General features: G+C 56.1%; 1 protein-coding gene across 7 annotated transcripts in view; it reads right to left on the minus strand.

Moving 5' to 3' along the window:
• VAV2 (vav guanine nucleotide exchange factor 2) overlaps positions 1 to 17256 on the minus strand; it is a 166924-nt gene that overhangs the window by 38480 nt on the left and 111188 nt on the right. For 4 of the 7 annotated variants that reach the window (XR_002123656.1, XM_019639603.1, XM_019639619.1 and 1 more), the window contains exons 5-7: positions 3280 to 3382; positions 1538 to 1552; positions 403 to 501 (exon numbers count right to left, since the gene is read on the minus strand). Coding sequence is in view for 6 of the 7 variants with exons in the window: in XM_019639603.1 (XP_019495148.1) it covers positions 403 to 501; positions 1538 to 1552; positions 3280 to 3382 (217 nt within the window). In the remaining variant the exon portion in view is untranslated. The remainder of the gene's footprint in view (positions 1 to 402; positions 502 to 1537; positions 1553 to 3279; positions 3383 to 17256) is intronic. The other 3 variants (XM_019639630.1, XM_019639610.1, XM_019639596.1) reach the window with 1 other exon arrangement.

A 17256-nucleotide genomic window follows, 5' to 3' on the forward strand; every position in this document is an offset into this window, starting at 1 on the left:
ATACATAAGGAGCTTAGCTCTGTGAGAGGGCATACATAAAAGGCTTAGCTGAGTGCATTCAGAGCAGAAGCCATTAGGACGCCCAGTTCAGCCTGGAAGGAGCCACAGACAAGTCCAGGATAGTCAGGGGCCCGAACTGAGGTGGGAACAGGGGCAGTGGGGTGGCCAACGAGGACACCAGCCTGGCCAGGGCCCGTGGCTCGAGTGGGGGACAGAGGGCGAGAAGGCAGCAGAGGAAAGGTGAGGGCAACCTCTGTTTTTGGTGGGGGTGCCTGATGGCAAAGCTGAGAGGGCCACCAAGTACCGCCATCCATCACCACTGCCCTAAGTCTCCCCCAGGGTGGACTGGGGGCCATACAATGGACCCAGTGGCCATCAGAAAAGGGCCGAAGCCCGGCCCACCTTCTCGATGTCCTCCAGGGTCCGGTAGTACTTGGCCTCGGTCTCCTGAATCTCCAGCAAGCAGCAGTTCCTCTTGTCATCCTCGGTCATGCCCATTTTCTAGAGGATGAACACGCAACATAAACCAGGATCCCCGCCAGGCCTGCCAACCTCCTGGGCTTGGCCGTGGGATCGCCGAGTATGAAACGGTGGGGCCAGATGGGAGACACAAGGGTCCCAAGTCCTTCCCCTCCCTTTTGCAGCTGAGGCACAGGGAGAGGATGTGGTATGAACATGGAACTGGTGACAATGGAGGCTTCCAGACCAGGGTAACATCCTCAGAAGCCACCCCGTCCAGCATTATCATCAGGTGTGACATGCTTAAAACGCCTACTGTGTACACAAGGAGAGGCTCTGACCAGCTCCCTGAGGACCAACTAAGCACCTGTCCCATTAGTGTCTCAGAGAGAGACAGCAGTTCCTCGCAGGGCTGGGCTTTCCGAATGTCCACCTGCCTCCAACCAGCGTCCTGAAACAGCCCACTGGCAGGGGTCACTGGGCAACACGCATCTGTGGCAGGGCCTGCCTCCCACCTCACCTCTAGGGGAACATGGCCAGGGGTGGGACTGACCAAGAGACTGTGTGGGAAAGGGGGTGGTGGAGGGGTTAGTCACTCAGAGACAGTCACTCTCCTGAAATCCTTTCAGGCTGAGCCACAGCTGCCTGCAAGTAAGGGTCTGGGGGAACGGAGCTGGGACAAATGACATGACATCTGGACTCATAGCTGCCGTACCATCCTCCTCCAACTCTACCTCCTTCTCCAGGAAATGACCCAGGGCCCTGCTTGCATCTGCCAGGGCCGCAGCTCTACAAAGCAACACGGGGCACATGCCCCAAGGGCCGGGTCAGCGGCAGCCCCCCCAAGGCTCCTACACAGGCCCACAGCCCTGCTCAGCCTGGGAGCCGCACTGTTACTCTTAGGGCTTCCCGGGCACGCTGGGGGTCCATGATGCCCCGAAAACGATGTAAAAATGGTATCTGACAATGTCTCCCTGGGGACAGGGGTCCAAGTTTTTCCAAAGAGGTGTGAGGCCTTGCAGAGAGGTGGAGGAGAGGGAGCTGGCAGCACTTACCCGGCCTCCCCATGGCCACTCACCTGCATGTATCTAATCTGAAAGCGTGGGGAAACAAACGACAGAAAGAACCAGTTAGCAGCGTCGGCTTGTGATTCAAGCTGTGCGTGGTGAAGTCAGGGATGCTCGTGTGCATTCACACAACAGCGGGGGTCACATCACAGCCCCGCACCTGCCCTTGTGGGCTGGGTGTGCGGGGAAGCACTGGGACCCAGCACGTCACCAGCCTCCCCCACATCTGGGCTCTGAGAGTGACACCTGCCGTCTTCTGGCTTTATCTGCCTTTGCAGAAGTCACATCCCCATTACCTTCCACTAAGACTGTTCAGGTAGCTCCCGACATGACAGGGGATGAAATAAAAGCAGCTGTTTTATCTCAGAGGACGTGGCAGGAGGCCCGCTCTGCCTGGAACACACTTGTGAGCACCAACGCCAAGCGTCAGGACACTGAGCAGAGCCGGGCAGGTGGCGCACCAGGACACAGGCGGGCATCTGCCCCAGCCCCCTCAGGTCCTGTCACGTGCACTTCAGGACCAGGGACAGCAGCGGTCTCTGGGGAGTGCCCACTCTAGGGCCTCTGCAGGCGGGGCACAGATGAGGGTCTCTCGGGAGCTTGTATGGCCTGGGGGTGGGGGACCCCTCAGGTAACCACAGGCCACCACTCTTGCTTTACCCAGAGGACACCCAGCTTCCAAAGAGCTTGAGGGTGAAGGTGGCCCTGTCTCAGTTTGCCGCCACATCCAGAGGCTAGCCGGGCCTTCGGGCCAGCTCCAGGGAGGCGAGGCACGGATGTCTGCCAGGTGGGGGGCAGATTAGCCACGGGCAGACCTGCTGTCGCAGACCCACAGCTGACTCTCCAGGGCAAGACCCCTGATGACTGTGGGGAAGGAAACCCACCTTTAGACCCTTCGGGGGCAAAATGAGGAGCAGAGTTTGGGGGCTGGAAGCGCCACTGCCCAGCATGTCCGCGGCTCTGCCACGCGCTGCTGGAGGAGGCAACAGGCGCCATCGAGGTGGGAAAGGCCCCTGAAAGGCCTCATCGGGGGGCTGCTTCTCAGCTTTTTGTTTCCTACCACCAGCTGGTTACCCCCCGACAACTACTGACGGACGACACTAAAATTTACTTTATGAGAACTTCCCCCATTTCTTGGGTGAAAGCAAATGGTATCAAAAGCCTCCACCATTGGCAAGTGGCAACTTGACCACCCCGCAGAGTTTGGGGGCCCGCCCCGGCAGGTCCCCATCTCCCTGGCTCAGCCCCGCAGGACCCCCACCTTCCACACAGCAGCTGCTGGCAATAAACCCATACTGCAGCCAACTGGCGTCCGAGAGATTATTCACCAAAGCCTGCTCGGGAATAAATACCGTCGCCACATAAAAGACACACAGCTGGCTAATTGAGCCAACAGCGGCCTCATCACGCTGCACAAAGGGGTAGAAAGGCCTGGACAAGACTGAGCACCGAGCGACTGCTCCCCAGGCGGTGAAGGCTCAGAGTCCTCACAGCCTCCGAGAATTCCATAGCAACGCATCCTGGAAGGAAGGTGGCAGCAGTGTCACCTGCCAGTCTCCTCGGAACATTTCACAGGGAAGAAGGGCCCGCAACAGACTGGGCCCCAGGAAGGGGAGGACGGGGTGCAGCTTCTGGAGCCCCCTCTGCACGGCAGCAGCTCCCCCTCGGTGGCTCAGAATTGGGGTCGGCTCAGAGTTTTTGAAGAAAGGTCCAGGTCCCTCTGCCAACCGAACCGTCCCTGCGGGCAGCTTACCATGGGCTGCTGCACCTCCACCTTGATGATGTCCTCGTAGATATCGTCCCCTTCATCCTCGCACGGGACGCAGTCGTAGATGTCCTCCCCCAGGTCATGCTCACTGCACAGGAGGGAAGTGGTCAGAGGGAAGGAGGTCCAGCCAGGTCTACAGGGGACACAGCCCGAGGCGGCCTCGGGACAGGGGAGGTGGGCGGGGCCACCGCAAGCGCCTCCCTCCCTGGGGGCAGCACCTGCCTCCCAGGTGTCAGGAGAGTTTAAGTCGGGCAGCCTGGAGCGAGCACTGCCGCACTTCTAGGACCTATCATGATAAAGCCCCAGCTTCTCCAGCCCTTAAGTTAATGCTGGGGACACATGCCGATGGCCCAGGGGTGATACCTGGCCTCACCCGAATCTTCGCACGGCCAGTCCACGGAGTGCCCGGCTCTGGGGCCTGCGCCCCTGCCTCCAGGCCAAACGCCCTCTCCCAGGGCCCGTGCCTGTTATCGGGAACCTGAGCGCTCTTGCTCAGCCCAGGGTCTCCCAGTGTGAAGGTCAAGGTGCAGAGCCCACACAGGGACACCTTCCCTACCAACAGGTAAGGAAGCGGAGCGGACGGGGACACGAAATTTGTGATGCACCTTCAGAAACGAGCACCAAGGAAATTACCGCTTAACTCATGACTCAGTAACCCTTTGTTTCAGCTCATGGTCAAGCCTTGACTCAACTCCCAAGTTACTGCGCTCACCCTGCAAGACGCAGGTGGCAGGACACCTCCTCCAAGAGGCCTGCTGGGATCCCCCCGCCTGGTCTGCAATCTAGGACTCGCCCTGGCACTCTCGTCCAATGTACATCCCACCCACTGCTATCCAGCTGTTCTAATAAAGTGACTGAAATGGGCCTGTCTCTTCTCCGGACGAAACCCAACTTCTTAATCCGTTCTGATTGCCATGCCTGACACACAGTAGGTGTTCAGCAAATATTCCACCAAACTGGCAAACGAGCAGCTCCAACCACCCACCAGTTCCCATGAGCTAGGACAAGCCCCCTGGCCTGGGATTCAGGGGCAGGAGCCACCCCAGGCCCAGGGCCAGCCAGCTCTTCAGTCTATCACGGTGTCCGTCCTGGGGGCAGGCTGTGCTCAGAGGGCCAAGCTCGCCCTGGAGGCCCATGCCACCCCCACGTGCTCTTGGCTCTCTGTGCGAGGACACACCTCATAACCTGGGTCCAAAGCAGGGCCCCCGAAAGTTCAATTCTGAGAAGGCATCAAAACGTGGAGGCGCACTTGCTCGCTCCACCCCAGAGGCAGCCACAGTTCAGGGAGATGGGGGAGGGAGGCGAGGGAAGAAATGATACCCAGCAGTTCTTATGAATGGGTCCTGGCCCCCTCCCAAACCTAGTTTCTGAATATTAGCTGTCATTTTATAGGCTGGGGGGCTTGGGGCGGGGGCGGGAATCAGACAAAATCTACTTGAGGGAGGGCGAGTCTGTATTCAAGGAAGGCCTCTCTGCAGCCAGAGGGGGTCTCGCCAAATCGCTGGGCACCGCCCCTGTGGGACGCAGCCACACTGGGACTGTGGGCAGATGCATCTGGACCTCCATGGGGTGGGAGTGTGGGGGGGGGGAGGCGCCAGCTCCCATCCTGAGGAAACCCCCACAGGCAGCCATGAGCCAGGGAAGGAGAGGCAGCTGCACTCCGGGTGAGAGGGTGAAAGCTGGCAGGACTGAGCACGCTGCTGGGCCGGCGAAAGGACCTCTGTTCCACTCCACGAGAGCCACCCACCGCCGGTGACCTTGCTGCGCCAATGTGCATGCCAGGCGCTTGAAAAGCGTTTCTGTTTTAACCTCACACACCCTCGGAGGTGGAGAGCTCAGATGGAAACACACACCGCGGCTGAGGGGACAGCGCGGCCCTGGCCCATCCTGGGTCTCTCCTCTCCCATCCGCCCTCCCCTGGAAGACATCTGCCTGCACGTGGGCAGTCTTGGGACTCACACTGGGGAGCACAGCAGAGCCTAGATGGTGATGGAGGCGCCACTCGGAACCACCGGGAAGGGAGGGAGGTGTCAGTGACTCATGGGTCCTCTTACCATCTCAGGGGTCCATTCCCCAGTGGGCCTTGGGAATGGTCAGTCACTGCTCCTCGCCTCTCCAGACACTGTCCCAAAGGAAACAGCTCCACGACTCTGCCCACCAGGGTACTGGGGGTCCAGGGAAGTCCCTGCAGGTGCTCTTTTCAGCAAGTGCCAGCCACCCAGATTTTTGTCATACAGCAGAGCAGGGCTGGTGACAAAGCCACTGCTGAGAACTGTGACGGTGTGGAACAGAGGAGACGGGGGAGCTTTCAGGCTGTTAAATCAGACAGCTCAGATGCAGATGAGGCCACTCATACCGTCTGGAGACAGACAGCGGCTCTGCTCTGGAGGGCAGGTGGAAGGAAGTGGGGGGGGCTGGGGGACCCTGACAATTAAACATTCTAAGAGCTGATGAAATGAATAAAAATGATGAAAAGTAGGCTCAGAAGGGGTCCTCAAAGTCATCTGGTACAAGGACCCCAAATTGCCAGCACAAGAGCCCCGCTTCGGGGAGGGGGGTAGGGACATTCTGAGTGACCCCAGGACTCTGTCCCACCCACCTCAGACTCCTTTTCAGCAAAGACTTCCATGCAGCCCCACCTCCAGTCCACCAGCAGCAGTGCCTCCCACACGAGCCCACAGCCCCCGTCGCACAGACGGGGGAGGCCCGGATGCACAATGCCAGGCACTTGCCCAGGTCTTAGGGGTCCTCTGGGGGACGTACTCCTGTTCCCCTGCTCCCACTCAGGGGCACTGGCCACCATGCACACTCGCTCAGGACTCAATGACAGGCTGAGCTCTGAAGTCAGCACTGAGGGGTTCAGAGACAGACTAGAGGCAATCTACTGATCATGGGGGAGGCAGGCACCAGCCCCAGCCCGAGCCCAAAGGGGAGCTGCGGTATTTTTAAGGAGGCAGCGGGCAGTGAAGGCCAGAAGGGGTCCAGACGCTTCCTGGGCAGGTGGGACCAGAAAGACGCTGAGGCCCCAAGAGAAGGTCAGGTCCTAGACAAGGTGTCCGAGGGCTCAAGTCCCTTCTCCGCCTCCCTCTTCCTGCTGCAACCTATAAGTCAGCCCCATCTAGACAAACACAGACACCTGTTGGGCACCTTAGATGCGTTTCAAGCACGGGCAGGATGCCTGCCAGAGGTTTGTCACCATGCTTTTGCTAAGGTTTACCTGCAGATCAAGCAGCAGCTTAGCTGTACCATTCTGGCCAATGGATGCCCATGTGCAGCCACCACGTTACACAACATTCTCGTGTCGCTAAGCGTCCCTCTCCTTCCTGACCAGTCCCGTCCCCTCGCCCAGCAACCGCCCTCCTGACCGTTCACCATAGATTACTTTTGTCGGTTCTAGAGCGCCACAGGAATGGCATTGTGTGTCACGGTCACTTTTGTGTCTGGTTTCTTTCCCCACCATCACGTCTTTGAGACAACACCCACGCTTGTCATCCAGTCTTCTCTTGATAAACATGGGCTGCCTCCAGGTTTGGGTTGCTGTAAATCAGAGCTGCTCCTGCCGCCGTGTGCGTGCGTGCGTGCGTGTGTACATGTGCATGTGTGTGTGCGTGCGTGTGCATGTGTGCGTGTGCGTGTGTGCACGCGCGTGTGTGTGTGTGTGTACGTACATACGTCTGCTCTCATTTCCTCTAGAAATGAAACGCCACGAGGCGTGGAAGTGCTGGGTCAGGGCTGGGGTGGGGGGAGGGGTGTTTAACGCCATCGGCGGCTGCCGGCGTATTTCCAAGCGGCTGCAGCATTTGCGTCCCCACCAGCCTTGGACACGAGTCCCCGCTATTCCCGGTTCTCTTCAGCCCCGGTGACTGCTGGTCTTCCCAACTGTCACTGCTGCACTGGGTGTCTAGGGAGGCGTCAGTGTGGCTTCATTGGCATTTCTGTGGTGGCTGATGACGTGCAGGAATTCCCATGAGCTTTCAGACATTAATGCATCTTCTTTTGCGGAAGGCCTTATCCATTTCTGAAAAGTCATTGCCTGTCTTTTTCTTACTGAATTCTAGTTCTGTATATATTCTGGATAAAAGTCCTTTTTTCAGATATGTTTTGTGAACTTTTTTCCAGTCTCTGGCTTTGGCTACTTGTTTTCGGAATGGTGTCTTTTGGTAAGAATTCATTTTTCATTTTAACGAAGCCTCACTGGTCAAATGTTTCTTGTATGGTGTCCTGACCTTGTCCTGTGTAAGAAATCTTTGCTTTCGTCCAGGTTGCAAACGTTTTTTTTGTATATTTTCTTCCAAGACCTATATAGTTCCAGTGCTTATGTTTAGGCCTCTTGTCCATCTCAAAGGCTTTTGTGTGTGAGGTAGAGACTGGGGTCCATTTTTTTCCCACAGGGATACCCAGGTTTCAGATCAAATTGTTGAATACTTTTTCCCACTGGGCAGCTCAGATCCCTTTGACAAAAAGCAAATGATCACGGAAGTGTGGGTCTGTTTTGGAATTCTCTAGTCCATTCCATCCTTATGCCAATACCACTCTGTCTTGATTCATTTTATACAAAGTCTTAAAATCAGGTCATTTAAATCCTCTAGCTTTGTTCTTTTATGAGATGTTTAGACTATTCTAAGGTCCTTTGTGTTACCACATAAGCTTTACAATCATCTTATCGATTAAATAATAAAGTCTGCTGGGATCATAATAGCAACTGTATTGAATCTACTGTTTAATTTGAGGAAAACCGACATCGTAACCATAATCATCTTCCAACCCATACACACAGTATATACTTTCATTTGTTTAAATCTTTTTCCATTTCTCTCAGCAATATTTTGTAGTGTTAGCATAGAGGCTTTGCAATTTAGGAAGTTTAAGGCCACGATTTTTACAATTTTTTTGTCTGCCTCTTCTCCTTCTGAGATCCCAATTATAGCTGTGTGGGACCACTTGATACTGTCCCACATGTCTGAGGCCCTGTTCCTATTTTTCAACTTTCTTTCCTCTCCATTTTATTTAGAGTATATAACTTCCACTGGACTCTCTTCAGGCTCAATGACTCTCCGTCACCTGCAATCTTCTGTCAAACTGATCCAGTGACTGTTCATCTCAGTTATCGTGCTTTTCAGTTTTAGAATTTCCATTTGGCCCTTTTTCATAGTTTCTATTCTCTGCTAAGGCTCCCCCTCTGTTCACTCATTTGGCACATATTTTCCTCTAAGTCCCTGACCGTATTTATAAAAGCTGCTAATTGTAACATCTCAGTCATCTCAAGGTTGGTTCCTGTTGACTCCGTTTTGTTGCGGACTACGACTCACTTTTTCCTGTTTCTTTGCAAGGCTGACTTTACTTTATTGGACACTAAACATCATGAATGATACATTACAGATCCTGGATCCTACTATTTCTTCTGAAGAGTAATATTTGTTCTAACTCACAGTTAACTGAGTTGGACTCACACTGTGGGCAGCAGCTGAGAAGGCTGCTGAATTCAGTTTCCAGCTGCTGAGTGTCTTGCTGGGAACCTTAGGATGCTCCCTGTGTGTCTGAGGGTAATGGTCAGCCAAGGATTTCAGCGGGTTATTAGACGGTGGGACTCCTGCTCTCTGTGGGTCCCCCCCCGCCCCCGCATTTCCTCTCCTAATTTTCAGGCTACCCTGCTGGCCTCAAGTTCTTTCCCCGACACGTCGTCAAGCCAGCAAGAGTGCAGCTGTCCGTATGGTCTGGGGAGCGCCCTCAGGCAAAGGGCTACAAGCACTCCAATCCCATTCACAGTGAGCACCTCACTGTGGGTTCCTGCAGGCAAGAGTGAGATGACAGTCCCTCCCTGCTCTGTGTACTCGCAGAAGGGACGAGGCCACAAGACTGAGACGCTGGGAATACACCCAGAGTGGTTACCCCAACACATGTCCACTACCAAGCACTCAGCTTGCATTTCTTTCTCAAGACCAGGAACCCTGATCACACGGGATCAGTTTCCATGCACCACTTTCCACTCACCTCTTCTAACGCAGGGCACTGAGGCTGAAAATAGCCAGAAACACGAGAGAGAGACAGAGAGAGAGAGAGAGAGAGAGAGAGAGAGAGAGAGAATGTGTGTTCTGGCATCTTAACTTGGGACAGAAATTCTAAAAAATGCAGATGCCTCTCGATTCTGCAAAATGTCTGCTTCTGAAGCCTGAAGACTGGGGAAGCGAACCGACAGCTTTCGCCCTGGCCTCCTCTCCTCCCAGGGCCCTTGTCAAAGGGCCTCAGGGCGCTCACGTCCTGTCTCCCACAGTCACAGCGCTTTTCAGTGGTGGCAACACCCTCGCAGCCATTATTCAATCCAGGCCAGTGAGCACGAAGAAATACAGGTTCATGCATCTTATTTGAGATGACAAAGTAGCAGCACTGAAATTCCGCTTCATGCGTGTTCCACATCATGGGAGAAGGGGGAATAAAAGAAACACCAAAGAAATGTCTTTGTTAAATTAGAACAAGATTATGAAAGTAAAATCCAACATGTTTGTTCAACTCAGCAATTGAGATAAAAAGACTATCAGCTTCAATTGGTTGAATCAACATGGATGCTAAGACTGACTGTGCTGGTAACTCACTGGGTCCAGGGACACATGTGACAAAGGCACCACCTCTGCGCCGTGGGCTTCACACTCCAGGTGAGCAGACTGAGGCAGATGCTTCCAGAATGTAGTAATGTCGTTTGCATGGGGTGCCAAACTCTGGTTCCCAACAGATCTGTCCCTTTGGCCAACATGGCACGGACATTGTACGGTTACTTGGCTTTTTAGCAAAGGTGTCATCTCCTAAAGTGAGTGTCTGAGCCGGGTAGGGGATGGATCACAAGTCTCAGGCATCTGTTAAAGCAGGTTACTTATGTCCTGACCAGCTGGGCCCAGTGCATCTGTAAGGCCAGGGAGGAGAAAACGACAAATGCGGGGTTGGGGGAGTCTGGAGTGTCCTGGAGCGCAGTGCAGTGACTGGGAGGTGAAGCCAACTGTGTGAGGATCCTGGCTTGTTTCCTCTGGCGATACGAGCTTGGTGAGTGTCCGGTGCTGCCGCACACGGCCCCTCACGCGGTCCCGTAGGGGAGAGGCGAGGCTCACCTGGGCCCAGGGCACAGTCCTTGCAAAGGACCCCAAGGCCCTGCAAAACCCGGAAGTGCCTTTGGCGTCACCTCAGGGCAGTTCCATCGTGCTCTCTGCAGCTTTCACGGTAAGCTGTTCGGTTGGACCCCAATTCTTTGCAGACCAGGGTCTCGGGCCAGCAGACTTTCTCGTGGAGGTTCCAAGCTGCCAAGGCTACATTTCATGGAGAAGCTCAACATCCCGCAACACTGGATCTGGGCACATACCAGCGCTCGGTCAGAGCGGGGTCACAGGGCTGGCGGGTCCCCACCTCCTTCCAGGTCAGGCCGGGACACGTGCGTCTCTTGTCCGTAAGAACTGGACTCTCTCCCTAGTGACCCCTAGAGGGGAAGCAGTCAGACGAGTGCAAGAGGGGTTCTCAGCCGCGCGCATTTCTAGCTCTGTGACTCTGGGCAGGATAACCTAAGCCTCAGGTTCCCCATCTGCAAAGTGAGATTACCACCAACCCCCTTGTGAGGGCATTGGGGGGATCAGCCACAATGTAAGTGACCCGCACAGGCCCAGAACAGAGCAGGTGCTCACTCAAGGGTGACGGGCCCACCACCCCAGAGGGTGATTTGCTCTCACAGGTTTCAGACGTTGCCGTTCTCTGCCCAGTCGCCGGTGTGAATGGAGGGATCCTGGGCCAAGGCAGGGGCGTAGACATCCCGACGCAGACAAGCCTCCAGGGCCAGGCCCGTGCCACGGCGAGACCTCGGCCCAGTTCCCTTCACTGGACAACACCAGGTGGGCGCCTCGGTCCCCAGCCCCCACTCGATGCTCTTGGACAGTGACCCTGTCCCCCCACCCCCGCCTCCTCCCTGTCTCATCTCTTTGCTCTCCCTGCTTTCTGGCAGGCAGCTGCGCTGACAGATGCTAAATCCTGGCAATTATTTTAGTCCTCACAATGGCCTGAGATCCTCCAGGAGGGGCCTGGGCACAGCCTGCTGCCCTACGGGGAGGCAGAAGCCCACTCCCCTCACCTCCTACCCGGGACCCCGAGGCCACCACCCCAGCAGCCTCTCCTGCCCAACGGATTTTGTTACAGAAAGTCAGCTGTTCAGAGAGACCTGCCACTGCCCCAGGCCGCCTACGGAAAATCAAAGAAAAGAACAAACTCTGGGCTTTCTGCCTCTGGCACGCCTGTGTGTTTACGGTGGACATAAAATATTGCCACTGCCGGGCACGGGTGTGGCTTCTGGCCCGGCTGTCAGACGCTGGGAAGCAGGACACCAAACCACTGTTAGCTAGGAAACCCAATCGGACATTTCCTGACCTCGGGGGGAGGCTCCCAAGGACCCAAAAAAGCAGACTGTGGGCTGGTCTGCACGTGGGGACAGACAGACAAGGAGCTGCTTACACATTAGGGAGCTTGGCAATGTTACTCTCGGCAGACCCTCACCCCAACCTGTTCTTCCTACAGGTCGGAAGCCAGGTCCCGGACAGGGCAAGATAGTCCCCCAAGGCTGCAAAGCCACTTAGGAGCACACTAGACGATACCAGAGCCCGAGGGGGAGTCTTCTTAAGCCCTGGAAGAGCTTCCCCACCATTCGGGCTGGGTCACAGGGGCGAGACCCAGGGGACTGTCCAGGGTCACAGCAGCAGATGGCTCAGTGTTTCAATCCCTCTTCCATCATGTAAAGCACGCTATGTGATCTCAGGCATGTTACCTCCATTTCCTCTACTGCAAAACGGAGGCAGGGCCACCCACTGGGCAGTGTTGCTGAGACGATGGTACAAACCCAGGCAAAGGGGCTGACACTCAGGGGGACCCACCGAACCGCACCTGAGACCGCTGCTTCTGTACAGGAATAGGGCATGTTTGGGACCTCACCCCTGGGCACTTTGTGCCACACTGTGCAAGGCCCGGGTCAGGTTATCTGCCCTTTCTATGCTCTGCCCCCTCAGGGACGACCCTTACGGAAGCTCACCTCTGGGGGTGGAGGTGGGAGGACAAATACTAGAAGACAATAACACCTGACAGAGATAATCCTGGTGTGCTTTTTAATCCTCTGAGAAAGGGGCACTGCCAGTCAGCCAGGTAGGGCTGGGGATGGCTTCTTGGAGATGATCTCTGGTCTGGGTTGTGTAGGACGAATAGGAGTCTGGCAATCAATACAGCAGATATTATGTACAAGGCCGGGTTTTTACAATGAAATCCAGTAATCTAGCATGTTATGCTTATTCATTTTTAAGCAATATTTCTCAAGTGCCAATGTAGGTCTGTGTTGAGCACAAGGGAAATAATGTGAAAAGGGCCTGGTCTTTATCCTCAACGGCTCCCAGAAGACCTATCAGGAGAGGGCTCTGCAGGGCCCTTAAATGACAGGCTGGAACCTCTCCTTCTGGCCACAGCCAGCGGGACCCTGCTCCTCTGGAAAACGGCAAGACACACGTGCACGTCTTCAGAACGCCCCTCCACACTGGCCTCCCCACCCTGCGGAAATCTGTTAACTCGGGCCGCAGAATCACTGTGACCATCTAGCCCTGAAAGGACCGCTTTAACTGGGTGGTAAGAATCAGAATTCACAGACGTCCACGCCGTGTCTGCTGCCTGCATACATCTGAATGCTTAGCCGGGACAAGGTGGCAATGGGGGCGTCTGCTCCGCATTCGTTCAGAAGGGCCCCTGTGCCCGCTCTAACACAGAGAATGAACAAACCTCTTTCCTGCAGTGCTGGGGGTCGGCAGACAGGGTTTCAGGGTCAGTGAAGCTCCAAACCACGGACAGCCAGGGCCTTCAGGACAGCTCAGGCCCGTGTGCCAAGGGGCCAAGAAGGTGTCCCAGGAGGGGAGGGCAGGGCAGGGCGCCCCGGAGCTGCAGGGAGCAGACTGTGGGGCTCAGTCCCACCAGCTGCAGCCAGCGGCCTCCATAACCAGACAAGAGGGGGACACTATGAGCCTGTTCACGGGGCTGCCCTCTACCCTGCCTGTCCAGCAGCCAGCTCTGGAAGGACAGAGGGCATTGGGCAGCTTGTCTAGACGCACAAGTGCAAGAAAGAAAGGCCAGGGCCCTGTGCTACCTGCCCTGCCACTGGGCTGTGCCTACAGGGTCACTCTGGGGCCAGGACCTCCAGTCCTCAGTTCCTGAGCAACAGACATAGCTGAGACCTAGAGCGTCCCAAGACCCTGGCCCCAAATAAGGCAGTGACCGGCCCGGTGGGAGCCAAGGCAGATTTCCTAAATCACATTTTGGCAAAACCTACGCGCCCTCTAAGTGGGCCTCCAGCAACACCTCCTTCGGCCTCCCAGCCTCCTGGCCTGTCAAGGTCTGGCCCTGGTGGACGTCCTGTTAGATGAGTTATACGCGCGGGGCCTGCAGGGTCCCAGGCCCGAGGCGGGGCTCTGTCAGGCAGCCTGGGGCAGGGATGGCTGGTAGGCAGGTGGTCTTCTAAGTCAGACAAACCCAGTTCAAACCAGTTCTGCCCCTTAGCTGCTGTGTGCCCTTGGGCAGGTGTCTTCACCTCTCAGAGCCCATCTCCTCCCCGTCCAAAGAGAAGGCTCAGCATGGGAACAGACCTGTGCACGCTCCCTGCGTGCTGGTTATTTGCTCCATTTGGCCAGTCCCCACGGCCGGCCAGCTGGGCTCACAGAGCTCCCGTGAGGATGGAGAGACCTTGACAGGGCCTGAGGGACCACGTGCTGCTGAGGAGACCCCGGGTTGGGACCACAGTCGGTGCTCCCGAAGTATTTGTTGTACAAACGAAGGCCTGACCAGCCAGAGGGGGAGAGCTCGGCCAGCCAGATAAGGTGGCCTCGTCAAGAAAGAACCATGGAGAGCTGTCACCTCCTTACCAGCCCACAGCCAGGGCACCCAGCTCTGGAAGGCACCCTCGGCCGACCAGACTGCCGAGCAAGGAAACACCTGAGGACTATGGCCACTGGTACCAGCGGAGGGGGGCACCTGCCAATAGCTCCACTCTGGGGTGTTACTCTCTGCCCCCCTCAGACTGTGGTGGGCTATGGTTTCCATGAGGAGAGAGAGTGGGCAGCCTCACAGGGCTGGAGCTGGTCGTTGGTTTTGAATGGGGCTGTTTCTGTATAGTCTGTTTTCAAAATTGTGCCCTTTGAAAAAGCAATCCTTTGGGGCAAACACGAGACATCCCAAACCCAGTCCCTCCCGACCCAATCCAGGCCTCACATGTGGGTGTCCTCCATACACATGGGTCCCCCTGCGACACTAAATTTTAATCCCAGGAGGCGTGAAAATAAGTGGGTTCGGGGTAGCTTTTAAACAAACTTTCTTTGCAGCCGGGCGAGGCGGGCGGGCGAGGACCCCAGAGTGGGGACAGGCTTTCACACGGCTGGGGGTCATCATCAGACAGAGCGTCTGCTCTGTGTCCCCTGCCTGGGAGGGGCCTTGGCCCAGAGGCAGGGCAGAGACGCGTAGCTTCCTCCCTCCCAGCAAGCCCCCCCCACCACCTGTGCGTCCGCCCCACTCCCCACGGACAGACAAGGAAGACCAAACCCCCGAAGGTGGCGTAGACTCAGAAACTTCTACATTTTTTTTATGTACCTTAAAAAATTCTCCCAGAGATGCTAACATGACACATTTAAAGCTGCGAAGTCATTTTAGTACGCACTAAAGCATGAGGCTAAATGTCTATGGATAAATCACATTCCCGGCCGTGTCACCATCACATTTGTTTAAGCCTAGGAAATCACTTCAACTCCGAGGACAGGGAACCCAGCAGGAAGCAGCGGGCTCCTGGATCATAAAGCCACGGATCCGTCAGGCTGGAAGGGAGGCCCCTGCTGTCTGCACTGGAGCTTGCATTCCAGAGGTGGGAAAACTGAGGCCCTGAGAAGGGTCTGACATGACCAGGGTAAGAGAGAACACAGCCATGAGGGCCTCCTGTGGCCCGACCTCAGCCGCCGAGGCCGAGGTGGACCCACCTTTGCTGTCACTCGGCCTCACACGCTGGCACACGTCTGTGTTATGGTCCCCTCTCCACCCAGCGAAGACTGACTTCAAAGCAGCCTCTGCGCACCTGGGCGCCCTCCGTCACTGAATACACCCCAGTTGGAGGGCGGAAAGCGCTTCCACGTGGGCCATGCCTTCCTGGGGTTGGCGGATGGTCCTCCCCTGAGTCCCAGGGAACTTCGATAATTCTGATGTCTTGCAAACCCCACGGAGTGTCACACACCATGTGGCGCTTCTAAATCTCTGAGATGGCAGCCCTGGGCCCTGAGCAGGTGGTCCTGCCTCGCTCGCTTGCCTTACCCCACTTCCTATCTCCCATTCTTGGGGGCACTGGGCCTTTGCAAGGCTGCTCCTTCTACTGGGGTGCCAACCCTGCTCTTCTGCTTGGGCTCCGAGACCCAGCTGTCACCTCTTCTGAGAAGCCTTCCCCAGTTTCTGAGCTGGCATTCACCCAGTCCCACTCTGGGCTCCCATGTCATGCTTCTGTGTGCATATCCCCCTCCCAGCCCTGAGCACGGGGACTCTCGCAGTTCAGGCACCTAACCCCAGGCCCACCCAAGACTCAGGCAGCTATGAGACATGAGGGGCAGCACACTCCCAGGGGCACCCCAGAACAAAGCGGGGAGGGCATCACCGGGAGGAAAAAGCCATTATGCAAATACAAGGTACTAATCGTTAAAGCAATTTCAGAACAGGCCTCTAATCTGGGGCCTAGTTTGCTTGATAAAGCGTTTTTAAGTGGCAATATTTCGTGTTAATTTTTTCAACCAGCTGCTGTTATTTGATTATTCATAATTGAATGACCTCAAAAGTGGGCTGAGAGCTCTTCATCTTAGTCCAGTCTCATCCGTTCAAACACAGGAGCTCTGTTCCAGCTCCTCGAAGCATGTTCTGGACCTGAGAACCCTGCTGCCTACTCAGGGACCTCCAGCCACACGTGGCTGTGAGCTCCCAAACGGGGCGAGTCCGCCTGAGCTGTGTTTACCATCTACACAAGAGAATGTCAGCTACTTCGTTAGTGATCTGCTGTGTTGATTATGTGTCAAGCTCATAATATTCTGGATATATTGGGTTAACTAAAAGTACGTACATTCTTAACATTAATTTCACCTGTTTCTCTTGTGTGTGGCTACTAGGAAATTTGCATTCGTCCACGTGGCTCGTGTCGATTTCTCCTGGACGGCGTTACCACGGCCACATGGAAACTGGAGAGAAAGGCCATGTTCCTGGTAACACGGACAGACGGACGGACGGACGGACGGACGGACGGGAACCGCCGCCCATGCCTTAGGGCTCACGGGGCTTTGTACTACCCACAATGCCGCTGAAATCTTCCCAACAGTTACGGAAGCAGACAGAGATACTGCATGTTGCACAGAGGGAAACCGAGGCACAGAAAGGTGGGAAACTTGCCAGAGGCCACACGAGTAGGACACGACAGAGCCGGGGCTCCCGGGCCGGTTTGAGAAGACAATCTTGGTGGCTTTGGGAACAGGGCTTGGCGGGAGCAGGACAGAGAGACTGCTGCGCAGCCTGGCACGCCTGATCTAAGTGGGCAGTAGGCGGTGTGCACCGTGGAGCTCCGTCTTGTGGGCTGAGGCTGTGTGGCCCTTGCCTCAATAACCTGCTGGGCTGGGGTGACACTGGAGCTGTGAAGGCCCTGGGTGGCCTTTCTAAGGGGTATTCTGGGAGGGTCCCCCATGGAGCACCCACACCTCTCCTCCAGCACTTGCCCTTCCTGCAACCCCCAACACACCGCCTGACCCCACCCCCACCGCTCGAGTAGACAGACATCGGCCACTCGCACATGGCGGTCCCTCACGGGCGCCCCAGGAGCCACCCAGGCCCGGGGGAGGCTGCTACACGCGGAGCCCGTGTCTGACTTGCCCCAAACAGCTGCGGAGCACTGAGGTCTGGGCG

This window comes from Hipposideros armiger, unplaced genomic scaffold (genome assembly GCF_001890085.2).
Source record: "Hipposideros armiger isolate ML-2016 unplaced genomic scaffold, ASM189008v1 scaffold_3, whole genome shotgun sequence".
NCBI classification, from domain to species: Eukaryota; Metazoa; Chordata; class Mammalia; order Chiroptera; family Hipposideridae; genus Hipposideros; species Hipposideros armiger.